We start from the raw sequence: 15332 nt of genomic DNA on the forward strand, positions 1-15332 counted from the left end.
GATACTTTAAACTCTTATCACAGATATACACTTAATAAATCCACATAGTATCTTTAGCTATTAGCGCCCTTACAAAACCTCCTTTCTTTTCCCTAACATCTTGTGGTTATTGTGCATATATAGAAGGTATATTTTATATCAGTATCGGTTACATCCTGTGATCACTGTGTGTATATAGCAGGTCAATTGACCTGTGGCCATTTCCAGGAGTATATATTATGTTTTTGTTTTTTTGTTTATAAGGGATATTTTGTGGCTAAAGTGAGTATATAGTTTAGCATATTTTTGTTGAATATCTGCAGTGACATCCACAGCCACTTGTGTTAATCGCTAGATTTATTTGTGCACAACAGTGACACCAGGTGGTTATAGTGTGAATTACATGATATTAATTATCTTTACTATGTGAATTACAGGTGGTTACAGTGTGAATTACATGATATTATCTTTTTTAGCTGCCTGCACAAATGTTCCAAATATTGCAGAAGAGCTGCAGAAATACTATTACCCAATGACTGTCTCAGGAGTAATGACCTGCGTGTCTAACTGCAGCAGCTTCAATAACCATTATATTGACTGCACCAAAGGACGCTGCTCATTGACTACTGGAGGACCAGTGTGCTTGTGAGTCAGTGTAATCACATTTCTATTGCACTCTATTGCTCACATTGTCTCTATAAAACTTCTATTTTATTTCTAAAGTCTATCTAAAACATAATCATTACAAAATCACATATACTCACTCATACTCATTCTCAACTTTCTAGATCTCAATTTCTTCTCTTGATTGCCTCAGATTTCCTCATCTCCTCACACATTTCCATTCCCACATTCTCTTATTATGTTTTCTATCAAACACCCTAAGCATTTGGATCTCACTAGCTTTCCCTCAGTTTATGCTAACAATTTGTTTTCTCACGTGCAGTCCTATCTCCTCCTTACCTCACATCTTCCAGAAATTGGTGTATATTTTAGTCAGTCAATATTCCCCTGCATTGTATGGCTTTTCAAATTCAAAGCCATTTCATTACATTAGAAAATCCTGCAATAATGCACTTATCACTTTTCAAAGTGTTTGTCAGTAACTTCTCCTGTTACTTGTGTGTGGAAATAATTTGAAACAGGTTTTCTAATAAATTAATTGTTTGTATTAAAGCTTTTGCATATGTTTAGCTAAGCTTATAATACCAATTGCATTTTTGGTTTGATACAAATTTAAACATGTTACTCAAATTACACTTTTAAATTATGATATGTAAATACAACTTAAAGGGACATGAAAGCCAATTTTTTTTCTTTCGTGATTTAGAAAGAGCATGTCATTTTAAACAACTTTCTAATTTACTTCTATTATCTAATTTGCTTCATTCTCTTGATATCACTTGCTGAAAAGCATATCTAGATATGCTCAGTAGCTGCTGATTGGTTGCTGCACCTAGAGGCCTTGTGTGATTGGCTCACACATGTGCATTGCTATTTCTTCAACAAAGGATATCTAAAGAATTGAGCAAATTAGATAATAGAAGTAAATTGGAAAGTTGTTTAAAATTGCATGCCCTATCGGAATCATGAAAGTTTAATGTTGACTAGACTGTCCCTTTAAATATGGACATTAAACTATTAATTGATGACTAGTAATATAAAAATATTCCAAACATCACAAACCAAAACAAATGTGAAAATAAATGTGGTGATTCAAACGAGAATCAATAAATAAAAAGTTCATATAAGGATATGTGTATTCTTGTTGAGACTTCTGTGACTCTTGTGACTCTTTGTATCCTTGGAGTTTCTCAAAGAAAAGGAGAAAAAAGGAGCCACTCCCATTTGGGGTCAGGTTGATCTGTGCAGCGGTTAAGTTTCTGCTGCCTGTATCCGCTTGCATCCTGCAGTGGAGTTGACTTTTGTGAGCAAATATCCATATATATGGCTCTATTAACCTCTGTATAAGGTGTTTTGTATAGCATTTGTGACGCTTTTTACTGTATTTTAAATAAATCTTTTATATATTGCATTGCCGTGAGAGTACTGTTTACCCATCAGTATAAAGTGGGTGTGCGCATTTCCCTGAGCTTGGTCGTAAGCTCTAGTACATGTGAGTAGGCATTTGGCCACAAGCTTGATACATTTCTGATAATCATCACAGAATTACACTATGTTGCTATTTCTCTCTCCTTTTCTTTGAGAAACTCCAAGGATACAAAGAGTCACAAGAGTCACAGGAGTCTCAACAAGAATACACATATCCTTATATGAACTTTTTATTTATTGATTCTCGTTTGAATCACCACATTTATTAACCCCTTAATGACCACAGCACTTTTCCATTTTCTGTCCGTTTGGGACCAAGGCTATTTTTACATTTTTGCGGTGTTTGTGTTTAGCTGTAATTTTCATCTTACTCATTTACTGTACCCACACATATTATATACCGTTTTTCTCGCCATTAAATGGACTTTCTAAAGATACCATTATTTTCATCATATCTTATAATTTACTATAAAAAAAATTATAAAATATGAGGAAAAAATTGAAAAAAACACACTTTTTCTAACTTTGACCCCCAAAATCTGTTACACATCTACAACCACCAAAAAACACCCGTGCTAAATAGTTTCTAAATTTTGTCCTGAGTTTAGAAATACCCAATGTTTACATCTTCTTTGCTTTTTTTGTAAGTTATAGGGCCATAAATACAAGTTGCACTTTGCTATTTCCAAACCATTATTTTTCAAAATTAGCGCTAGTTACATTAGAACACTAATATCTTTCAGGAATCTCTGAATATCCATTGACATGTATATAATTTTTTTTAGTAGACATCCCAAAGTATTGATCTAGGCCCATTTTGGTATATTTCATGCCACCATTTCACCGCCAAATGCGATTAAATACAAAAAATCGTTCACTTTTTTTACAAATATTTTCACAAACTTTTGGTTTCTCACTGAAATTATTTACAAACAGCTTGTGCAATTATGGCTTAAATGGTTGTAAATTCTTCTCTGGGATCCCCTTTGTTCAGAAATAGCAGACATATATGGCTTTGGCGTTGCTTTTTAGTAATTAGAAGGCTGCTAAATGCCACTGCGCACTACACGTATATTATGCCCAGCAGTGAAGGGGTTAATTATGGAGCATGTAGGGAGCTTCTAGGGTTAATTTTAGATTTAGTGTAGTGTAGTAGACAACCCCAAGTATTGATCTAGGCCCATTTTGGTATATTTCATGCCACCATTTCACCGCCAAATGCGATCAAATTAAAAAAAACATTAAATTTTTCACAATTTTAGGTTTCTCACTGAAATCATTTACAAACAGCTTGTGCAATTATGGCACAAATGGTTGTAAATGCTTCTCTGGGATCCCCTTTGTTCAGAAATAGCAGACATATATGGCTTTGGCGTTGCTTTTTGGTAATTAGAAGGCCGCCAAATGCCGCTGCATTTCACACGTGTATTATGGCTAGCAGTGAAGGGGTTAATTATGTAGCTTGTAGGGAGCTTGCAGGGTTAATTTTAGCTTTAGTGTAGAGCTCAGCCTCCCACCTGAAACATGAGACCCCCTGATCTCTCCCAAACAGCTCTCTTCCCTCCCCCACCCCCCAATTGTCCCCGCCATCTTAAGTACTGGCAGAAACTCTGCCAGTACTAAAATAAAAGCGATATTTGGGTTTTTTTTTTTTTTTTTTTTTAGCATATTTACATATGCTGCTGTGTAGGATCCCCCCTTAGCCCCCAGCCTTACTGATCCCCCACCAAAGAGCTCTCTAACCCTCCCCCTCTGCCTTAATGGGCGCCATCTTGGGTACTGGCAGCTGTCTGCCAGTACCCAGTTTAGTGAATAATGTGCCTTTTTTTAAAAATAAAAACCCTTTTCTGCAGTGTAGCTTCCCCCCCCCCCAAGATCAACCCCCCACCCCTTCCACATCAATTAGCTGTTATTTACAGCTTTCAAAAAGTTAATTCAAGTACTTTTTAAACTTGATTTTTCTGTAGTGTAGCGGTTCCCTCCCGCTCCCGCCCCGTGCACGCGCCCCGCCCGCCCCCCCCCGTGCACGCGCGCGCTCCCGTGCGCGCTCCCGCCCCCGATCCCGCCCCCCTCCACTCCACTGGGCACATCGATGGCCGCCCACCCCGCCTCCCAGACTTGCTCCCACCCACCAACGATACCGGCCACCGATGTCCGGTGCAGAGAGGGCCACAGAGTGGCTCTCTCTGCATCGGATGGCCAAGGGGGGTTATTGCAGGATGCCTCCATATCGAGGCATCACTGCAATAACCGGAAAGCAGCTGGAAGCGAGCAGGATCGCTTCCAGCTGCTTTCCACACCGAGGACGTGCAGGGTACGTTCTCAGGCATTAACTGCCTTTTTTTTGAGGACGTACCCTGCACGTCCTCGGTCGTTAAGGGGTTAATTGATGACTGCAATGAAGGGTTTGGAAATGTTAGTTATACATTTACACAAAATAATCTGAAATTGCTGGCGTGGAAGGCAAAATAAGATATTAAAGGCAAAAGGCAGATTTATTTTTTCATGATTCAGATACATTGTTTCTTTAAAAAAACACTTTTTAATTTACCTCTTTTATAAAAAAAAATACCACTTTAACTTGGTAGCCTGTGATGACGCTTAAAGGGACATGAAACCCAAATTTTTTCTTTCATGGTTCAGATAGAGCATATCATTTTAAACAGCTTTCCAATTTACTTCCATTATCTAATTTGCTTCATTCTGTTAGTGTCCTTTGTTGAAAAGCATACTTTGGTAGGCTCCGAAGCAGCAATGTACTACTGGGAACTAATTGGTGGATACACATATATGCCTCTTTTCCTTGGCTCACCTGATGTGTTCAGCTAGCTACTGTTAGTGCATTGCTGATTCTTCCACAAAGGATACCAAGGGAATAAAGCAAATTATATAATAGTAGCAGTTGGAAAGTTGTGTTAAATTACATGCTCTATCTGAATCATGAAAGAAAAAATTATATTTTATGTACCTTTAACTCCTTTCTATAAGAGCATACTAAGGTAGACTCATGTGTGTAATTGTGTGCTACCTAAGTATGAGATTTATGGAAAATGAGCTAAATTTCCAGTAAGATTAACAATAAATAAGGATACAATAAATAAAAGCTGTACATTGTAAAGGTTTTTTTTATTTCTACATTCTAGCTAATTTATTTTTAATTTATATGTCCCTTTAAAGGCCAAATAAAAAAAAAAAACTGCAATAAAACATGAGAGGCAATCATTAGAAATATTGAATTAATCTGCCATCATGTTTGACTTTTATATTGGCTGAGTATGTTATACTCTTATTAGGATATACAAAAAAAGTGATATGTATCTTTCAATTTTTTCTTTGTTTTGTTGTGTATTTAAAGGGACATTGTATAGTATTTTTTCTCTCATTATTAATGCATTCTGAATAATCAATTTTACCCCCAGGAGTGTATTTAAATTCTTTACAAATAGCTCCTTTACCTTTGTCTGTTCAAACCACAACCTTTAATGGAAAGGTGAATACTGCAGTATATAAATATATATGTAAACAAGAGACAGCAGCAGAAAGTAGTCTCACATTAAGGGGGTGGGGAGATAGGTACTGGCCTTTTGTGTGTATATAGAGAGATAATATAAAGAGTCATTTGTGTATATAGAAATATCTGATAAAGATCTCTGCTCTTCCTGAAAGCTCAGACCACTTGAGTTGACATGTTCTCAAGATCAATGGGTGATGGATTACATGAGCAAAACAGCTATTTCAAATAAAAAAATAAAATAAAAAATATATATATACATAAATATATACATAAAGGAGCAATTTTCCATTTATCTTATACTCTGCAGATTTTATAACACATTAAGGCAACCAACTTTACCCCCCTTGAAATGTATGTCTGTTTTATATTATTAACTAATATGTGATATTTTATGAATACAGACTATGACTCTTCTAATGAATTAGAATGGCTTAGAAAGAATTCTAATGGGTTGGGGAAAATTTGTTCCACTCCCAATACAAATTATAATTATTTCTCTTCACTTACTTTTTCTTGCCTTAGCTGTGGGAGCTCTGAACAGTTTTGGTATACAGGAGATAGATGTCAGACGCATATCAGCAAGCCTGGCGTGTACGGAGGAGTCTCTGCCGCTGTCTTTGTGCTTCTAGGGGTTGTTAGCTTCCTGGCTTTTCTCTCATACAGAAGGCGAAAGAAAGGCTACAAAGAGAAGTAAGTAGCATAAACCATGCACTCTTATATTATAAGAACCACACAATGAAAGTAAGGTTGCAGCAGTTAAACACATTCTACACAACTAGCGTATAATCAAGTTGTACCTAGCATTGTAATCAGACCTCTGGAGGCCCTGCAGTCACTGTCAGTCATATGCCATTTATCCCATTCCCTGCAGCTCCTGTCAGTCATATGCCCTATATGTTATTCCCTGCAGCTCCTGTCAGTCATATGCCCTATATGTTATTCCCTGCAGCCCCTGTCAGTCATATGCCCTATATGTTATTCCCTGCAGCTCCTGTCAGTCATATGCCCTATATGTTATTCCCTGTAGCTCCTGTCAGTCATATGCCCTATATGCTATTTCCTGCAGCTCCTGTCAGTCATATGCCATATATGCTATTCCCTACAGCTCCTGTCAGTCATATGCCCTATATGCTATTTCCTGCAGCTCCTGTCAGTCATATGCCATATATGCTATTCCCTACAGCTCCTGTGAGTCATATGCCCTATATGCTATTCCCTGCAGCTCCTATCAGTCATATGCCATATATGCTATTTCCTACAGAGCGTTAGAACCCCACAAAGGGAAAAGATCAGCTTGTAAGCCATTTGCACAACCCCCGTCAGTTATTGGCAAAGGCTCACTAATAAATTAGAGCATATAGGTTTTGTATTAGAATCACCCTTTCTATTAGGATGCCCAGTTAAAGAGACAGTAAAGTGTCAGTCATATGCCATATATGCTATTCCCTACAGCTCCTGTCAGTCATATGCCATATATGCTATGCCCTGCAGCTCCTGTCAGTCATATGCCGTATATGCTATTCCCTGCAGCTCCTGTCAGTCATATGCCATATATGCTATTCCCTGCAGCTCCTGTCAGTCATATGCCCTATATGCTATTCCCTGAAGCTCCTGTGTGTGTGTGTGTGTGTGTGTGTGAGAGAGAGAGAGAGAGAGAGAGAGAGAGAGAGAAAGAGAAAGAGAGAGAGAGAGAGAGAGAGAGAGAGAGAGAGAGAGAGAGAGAGTGAAAGAGAGAGAGAGAGAAAAAAGAGAGAGAAACCAATATACAGAGTTAGGAACCAGTAAATTCCTTACTGCTCTGTAATGAAAATGATTTGTAACATATGAAAAGGAAACATTTTAATGCAAAAATGGCATCATCTAATTTGTATGTATTTTATGAATTATTGAGCCTAGATAAGTGATCCTAGAAAAGTCAGCTTAGATATTGCGTTAGAACCCCACAAAGGGTAAAGATCAGCTTGTAAGCCATTTGCACAACCCCCGTCAGTCATTGGCAAAGGCTCACTAATAAATTAGAGCATATAGGTTTTGTATTAGAATCACCCTTTCTATTAGTATGTCCAGTTAAAGAGACAGTAAAGTGAAAATTAAACTTTAATGATTTAGATACAGCATACAATTTTAAACATCTTTCCATTGTCTAAATTGCTTCATTATCTTGGTATCCTTTGTTGAAAAAACATACCTAGGTAGGCTCAGGAGCAGGGCGCTAGCTGCTGATTGGTGGCTGCACATATATTACTCTTGTCATTGGTTTGCCTGATATGTTCAGCTAGCTCCCAATAGTGCATTGCAAATTGGATAATAGAAGTAATTTGGAAAGTTGTTTAAAGGGACATGAAACCCAAATTTTTGCTTTCATGATTCAGATAGAGAATACAATTTTAAACAACATTCCAATTTACTTCTATTATCTAATTTGCTGAATTCTTTAGATGTCTTTTGTTGATGAAATAGCAATGCACATGGGTGACCAATCACATGAGACATCTATCTGCAGCCACCAGTTAGCAGCTACTGAGCATATTAAGATATGCTTTTCAACAAAGGATACCAAGAGAATTAAGCAAATTATATTATAGAAGTAAATTGGAAAGTTGTTTAAAATTGCCTTCTCTTGCTTAATCATGAAAGAAAAAAAAATGAGTTTCATGTCCCTTTAAAATTGAATGCCCTATCAGAATCACAACAGGAAAATTTTGGGATTCATGTCCATTTAATTATTGCACTTTATCTCATACATCGACTGTCTCATCCAATCATACATCATACATTGGCTGTCTCATCCAAGTTTATTCTGTGGAGCTCATCATTAACCAAGAAATGATACAAGAGGGAAGATATTTGTTTACTGACTCAACAGCACAGAATGATAAAGTAACTGGAGAGGTTGTCTGTTTCATAAACCCTTGCCTAGATTCCCTTAGAATGTGGAGCACAGGAGATCAGATCATCTCACCTATTCTCATAAATGTTCTTTCACTCGGCCTAATTTTGTTCCTGCTCTTTCTAGATTGATAGACAATGAGAAGCACTGGTACGAGGATGGTTGGGAAGGAGATGGCGTGGATAATGCGAGCATACGGAACCCAGACTCATCCAGTCACAACGGTAAGATCTGCAGAACATTCCCCTAGGGCACTGGTTTTCAAACCTGTCCTCAGGCCTCCCGAACAGGCCAGGTTTTCAGGATTACCTTAGATGAGAAAGAGATGCTAGTCAGCTGATTTATTTCCCCTGTTCTCCAGTTGAGATATCCTCAAAATGTCACCTGTTAGGGAGGTCTGATGACAGGTTTGAAAACCAGTTTCCTAGGACCATCTCATGGAAACTATTTTACAGTTCTGGAGTGCACTACTATATTAGTGCGTCAGTGATTTGAACAGAGCTCCCAATTGTCCTGCATTCTGCGGGACAGTCCTGGTTTGTCAGCTATCTCTTGCTGTTCCTTCTGAGGATCTACTTTACCTATAAATGAAAAAAGGGAATTGAGGATCCCTTAGCCATGCCCCAAGCTACCCCAGCCTGCTGAGGGAAAGGGGGAAATGTGATTCATTTTAAAATCACATATCAAATAGGTGTAAAATAAAGCTATGGCATTTCAGTGCATATTACAGTAAACAAATGCCATCAGTACCAATATCCTCTCTAAGGGGCCGATTTATCAATGTCTGTCCGACATGATACGCTGTATCGTATCATGTCCGACAGACATTGCTAAATGCCGACAGCATAAGCTGTCAGCACTTTACATTGCACAAGCAGTTCTGGTGAACTGCTTGTGCAATCCCGCCCCTGCAGATTTGTGGCCAATCGGTTGCTTGCAGGGGGTGTCAATCAACCCGATCATATAGGATCGGACAAATTGATAGCCGCAGCCTCAGAGGCAGCAGACCAGTTAAGTAGCATTTGGCCCTTAATAAATCAGCCCCTAAATTTGAAAAGCTGTAAGAGGAAAATTGTCATAATTAAAACAAACTTAAAATTTGTGTATCATGAGGCAACTGCATGTGAAATGCACAGATTTTTTTTTAAATGGTTGATTTAGAAATCATTATTAAAATATATTTAAAGTCACATTAAAATCCTTAAGATTATACTAAAACATGTTAAATTATGTGTAGTAAAAGCAAATATTGCAATATCTTTTTATTTTGCCTTCTTTGCCTGTAATTTAACTCTGAAAATTGTGGTTTTCCACTGGCTGTTAGAAGTGCAGACACCAGACTTAAACTGCTATATTACACACAGTCATTATTTGCACACTTGATTTATAGCTGTGCCTAATTGACCTAAGCAGAGAAGGAAACCTAGGTTACAACATGGCTGTGCACATTGCTGTATATACACTAAAACTTTACACTTATTTTTTAATATTTAAAGGGACATTAAACTGCTGGGTACTATTGCAATAACTTTTGCTATTGCAGCTCACTTCAAAGCCTTTCTCTAATTTTAACCCCTAAAAGTTACTTCATACTGGGGGTCGCCATCTTGGAGCACACACATTCTCAGTGCAGATAACATCAATGATCTGTTAGTGTGTACTGGATCTATCAGGGACTGCAAGAATACCAAAGCCCCAAGATGGCAGCTCCCAGTAAATAGAGGTGGAACTTCAATATTTAGCACCTTTAAGGTATTAAAATAGGAGAACAGTTTTAAAAAGAGCATCAGTCACAGGAGGAAACACAGTAACATGGTGAATAGCAACCGCTCTATTGTAGTTGTGCTCAGAAGTTTTATGCCCCTTTAAACAGCTAATATAATTTAAAAAAAATACATCTGCGTATTCTCAGGCTAATCTTTGCTAAGAATATACCATTCTATCTACCATTTATATAGGGCTAGATTACACGTGGAGCACTAAATCAGCGCACGCCCGAAAACAGGCAAATTTGATAATTAATCAGCCATTTTATGTGGCGCTTAAACGTAGCCACCAATCAACAAGCGCTACCCAGGGTGTTAAACCAAAAATGGGCTGGCTCCTAAGTTTACATTCCTGCTTTTCAAATAAATATTTCAAGAGAATGGAGAAAAATTGAAAATAGGAGTACATTAGAAAGTTGCTTAAAGGGACAGTCAACACCAACATTGTTATTGTTTAAAAAGATAGATAACACCTTTACTACCCATTCCCCAGCTTTGCACAACCAACACTAAACACAGCCTCTTATCACATGCTTTTTTATTAGCTTTTTAATACAGGGGACTGCTAGATCATGTAAGCCATATAGATAACATTGTGCTCATGCCCGTGGGTTGTGGCAGACACAGCACTAATTGGATAAAATGCAAGTCAATAGATAATAAATAAAAAGTTATGTGATCGGGGGCTGTCAGAAGATGCTTAGATACAAGGTAATCACAGAGGTAAAAAGTATATTAATATAACTGTGTTGGTAAAGCAAAACTGGGGAATGGGTAATAAAGGGATTATCTATCTTTTAAACAATAATCATTTTTGAGTTGACTGTCCCTTTAAGATTGCATGCTCTATATGAATTGTGAAAGAAAACATTTGGGTTTCATATTCCTTTAAAGGGACAGTCTAATCAAAATGAAACTTTCATGATTCAGATAGGGAGGGCGGGTTAATTTCTAAGCCCTTGAAGGCCGCCTCTTATCTTAGTGCATTTTGACAGTTTTTCACAGCAAGACAGCGCTAGTTCATGTGTGTGATATAGATAACATTGTTCTCACTCCGTGGAGTTATTTATGAGTCAGAACTGATTGGCTAAAATGCAAGTCTTTTAAAAGAACTGAAATAAGGGGGCATTCTTCAGAGGCGTAGATATAAGGTTGTCACAGAGGTAAAAAGTGTATTAATATTACCGTGTTGGTTATGCAAAACTGAGTAATGGGTAATAAAGGTATTATCTATCTTTTTAAACAATAAACCTTCTGGAGTAGACTGTCCCTTTAATTTTTTCCATGGTCTGTCGAGACTTTCCTCCAAGCCTCCCGGTACCAGGTACTGCCTAAGAAGTAATGCTAAATATGGCTTAGAGGGAACATAAATTAATTATATTTGTTTATTTCCAGAACCTGCTAAGTTTACCTTATTAAGCTTTCTTCTTTTCTTCACTTTTTTTAGGGTCTCATGGCTTTAATTCCAATCAAGAAAATTTCCGCCCAGCTTTGGATAAAGTGGATACAGATATTAAGGTAAAAAAAAAACAAAAAAAGGAAAAAGTGGTGGGAAATAAAGGCAGAAAAGAGAAAATGTAGAAAGAAATAAGGAAGAGATAAAAGGGAATCAGTATAAAAATGTAGTTCAGTATTTAATGTTGGGCCACAGCTTATAATTATTGATAGTAGCATGCAAAGAAGGTTTACAAGATTAACAGCCATTGGTTGATGGCTACATGCATATGCCATTCCTAACTGGCTCATTAGCTATGTCCTGTTCGGTAACTGAAATGTATTATGGCTCGCACTCATGCCTTAAAGGGACAGTAAAGTAAAAATTATACTCTCATGATTCAGATAGAGCACACAATTTTAAACAACTTTCCAATTTACTTATTTATCTGTTATCAAATTTATTTTGTTCTCTTTTTATCTTTTATTGAAGATTAAAACTAGGTAGCCACATAAGAGCTCAGTAGAGTGCACGTGTCTTTAGTACTCTATGGCAGCCATGTTTTGCAACATCATCTGTAGCTTTGTTATACAATGTTGTAAAACACTACTGCCACAGAATACTTATGAGCCTACCAAATTTTACTCTTCATTAAAAGATACCAAGAGAACAAAGTAAATTTGATATACGAAGTAAATTGGAAAGTTGTTTGAAATTGCATGCTCTATCTGAGTCATGACATTTTAATTTTGACTTTACTGTCCTTTGAAGATACATATTTTAGACATTTGTGATGGCTTAGATTATAAGTGGATCATAAAATATATACATTTGAGCCCTTCCTAGTTCAACCACGTGGTTTTGGAGACCCCACAATGTCAGGGTTGAGGGTATGAGAAAATGCAATATACATCCTGCTTTTGGTTTATGAATAGTGCTTATATTATCAGGAGGTATAATATATAGGGTTATTCTTTATATAGGTAACTGAATGTTGGTTTGGACCATACAGGGAGCAGGGCATACAGGGGTAGGGGAATATGGGCACTGGGCTGAGTGACCCCACAAATGTATCTAGCACAGGGTCCTGCAAATGCTAGGGGTGGCTTTGATTAGCACAATCACTGATTTTATTTCCATGTTTCCTTTACAGATGACAATATCAAGGCCTCATTTGACTCAAAGCTATCTGAACTGAGAGAAAATCAGATGAAGACAAATCTTCTATTACCAGGAGCATAAGAACATAGATGAGCAACTGCAAGTCCAAAATTAGCACTTTGTGTATCTACTAGATAATTAATATTGATTCTGTGTGACCTGGGAGGGATGCAGGAGAGGGGAATGAGAAAACTCTCATAGAACCAGATTTTTTTATTATAGACTTGTTCAACCAATCAGAAATATCAACCCAGCACATGGAAGAAGAAGTTTGTTATTATAATTCCAAGAGGAATGCTACTTATAAGACATTCCATTGACGAGTTCTCTAATTGGTTGAGCCTGTAACCATAGTTACAAGTAACCAGTCCCGATCCCCTTTAATTTTTTTATTATTCTATTTCCCAAATCAGCAAGTTATGTTATTTTCTTAATTACAGATTTTTGTAAAGAGAGTTCACAAATATTATGAAAATATAATTGCACTGATAAATGAAAGTTTTTAATTTTCAAATGTTTTCTTGTTCATTTATATATTTAACTATTTATTTTCAATACTATATTGTGCTGGCAACAGATCCTTGTTGTATATCTCAAAAGTGGTCTTGTAGACCTTAATAAATGAGGGGATGTCAAAAAATGACACAAAACTTTATTTTCAAGGGTGGAAGCCATCATTAGTTGGTGTCTATATTTTATTCTACATGACTTTGATTTTACTAAACAGACATTTAACATATATTGCAAAGATTTTGAGGAAAACCTTTTTTTGCCTCCCTAGGGAGTGTGGCACAAGCAGATTTTTTTTACACAAAAGCAAGAGCTATGTACTGTACCTAGAAAATACCATTTACCTGTCTACTTTTCCTGGGTAGAGCAAAGGGTATGTAAAAAAGGGGACTCACTTTAATTGGGGGTTTCTTCCATAAAGATAGACAGATAAAAGATAAATGACAGATCTATCTATTTAATTATATTTCTATCAATGTGTCTGTATATCTATTTATCGAATCTATAATCTATCAATTTGATACATATCTACGTATGATTTTTTTAAAATTCTAATTGATATATAATGTGTGAACCTCATTAATATCTAACATCTATCTGTGTCTGAGCATTTTCCTACAGCTAGTTGTAAGCTGAACATTTAAATAAAACTGAGTGCATAGCTCACTTTTCATTTTTTTGTTTTTTGTTTGTTTATTTTTTTAATATTTTTTTGTGTCTTTCCCAAGAAGCCTTAATGGTAGGGTGACCATATTGCCGCTTTAAAAAGGGACACATATGAAAAATACAGGGTTCTTATACAACACATTTCTTCAAACAGCCCTGAAAAGAACCCTGACATATGTATTTTTCATATGTGTCCCTTTTTAAAGCGGCAATATGGTCACCCTACTTAATGGACATTAGTCGTCAACACTTTGCCCTTTTTTTTTGGTAAAAATTGTCCAACACTCCCTAGAAAGCGACAAATCCAATTATGTAACCTGCAAATTCTACAAATAAAATAGCTGGTTTATACAATTTGTAGTATTTTGTAATCCTAGGTTACAGATTTTGTTTTTTGGCCTCACTAGGGAGTGTGGAATAAAGTCAAATTTTTACACAAAAGTGAGGGACGTGTAATGTCTCGTTTAGTGTCTTTGCACATATTCTTTCATGCTGGGTATACAATACTATCTAGATCTTTTTTATATATTTGTATACATATAGGAACAGTTAATTATTAAGTTTTTTCATGCCATTGTCAATGAACTGATATTGAAGAATAATAAAAATCTTTGAATTTGGGATTGCTAAGAATTAACTAGAAATCAAACTGAGAATCTGCCCATAGCTATTAGCGCCATCTTGAATTGTTTATAGAGATTGGGCATACAATACTAGACAATTGTTTTTAATGGGTAAGCACATATGAACAAGTCAGCGTTGCTCCTTTAATGTGCATAGAAATATAAACCTTCAAAAGGCTATTTTTACTGTGAGAAAATGCTATAGAAATTCAAAGCTAAAAAGTACTACAGACTTTCAAGTATTAAGTAATATTTGTTTTAATTTATGTTGTTACTCTGTTTTTTTTAAAAATATATATATATAAAATATATTGTATATGTTTCATACTAAAACCAAATATAACTATGTATATTTGTTATTTATTATGTCTATAAAGGTATAAATATGTATTTGTACAAATAAATTGTTTAAAAAGGTGAAAAGCCTATTAAATCCACAATAAATTGTTTTTTTACTGTAGTGAAGAATGTGTCTGAGACCTTCCTAATGTCAGAAAGAAGTGCCATAACTTACGTATGCAATAGCTATCGTTTTTGGTACATTTATACCACAGCTACTAAATGCAGTATATATCACCACAACTACAGGACAATCTTTCAGTCAAACAAAAAAAATAAAAAAAAATTAAATAAATTAATAAAATTTAAATGAACTATCTATTATTAATAAGGAAAGATTAACATTTTGCCTCATGTGCAGAGCCTTTGTAAAGAGATCTGGGTCAAAGGAATGAGT

The 15332-nt window shown here is 36.2% G+C and overlaps 1 protein-coding gene across 1 annotated transcript; it reads left to right on the plus strand.

Annotated features, from left to right (window-relative positions):
* Window positions 1-479: 479 nt before the first annotated feature.
* LOC128662303 (mucin-3B-like) lies at window positions 480-14724 on the plus strand. Its single transcript, XM_053716108.1, has 5 exons — window positions 480-624; window positions 6068-6235; window positions 8562-8659; window positions 11649-11719; window positions 12790-14724. The coding sequence occupies exons 1-5, from the start codon at window positions 512-514 to the stop codon at window positions 12832-12834; spliced, it is 495 nt and encodes a 164-aa protein (XP_053572083.1). The 5' UTR covers window positions 480-511; the 3' UTR covers window positions 12835-14724.
* Window positions 14725-15332: the final 608 nt, after the last annotated feature.

This window comes from Bombina bombina, chromosome 6 (assembly GCF_027579735.1).
Source record: "Bombina bombina isolate aBomBom1 chromosome 6, aBomBom1.pri, whole genome shotgun sequence".
Taxonomy (NCBI): Eukaryota; Metazoa; Chordata; class Amphibia; order Anura; family Bombinatoridae; genus Bombina; species Bombina bombina.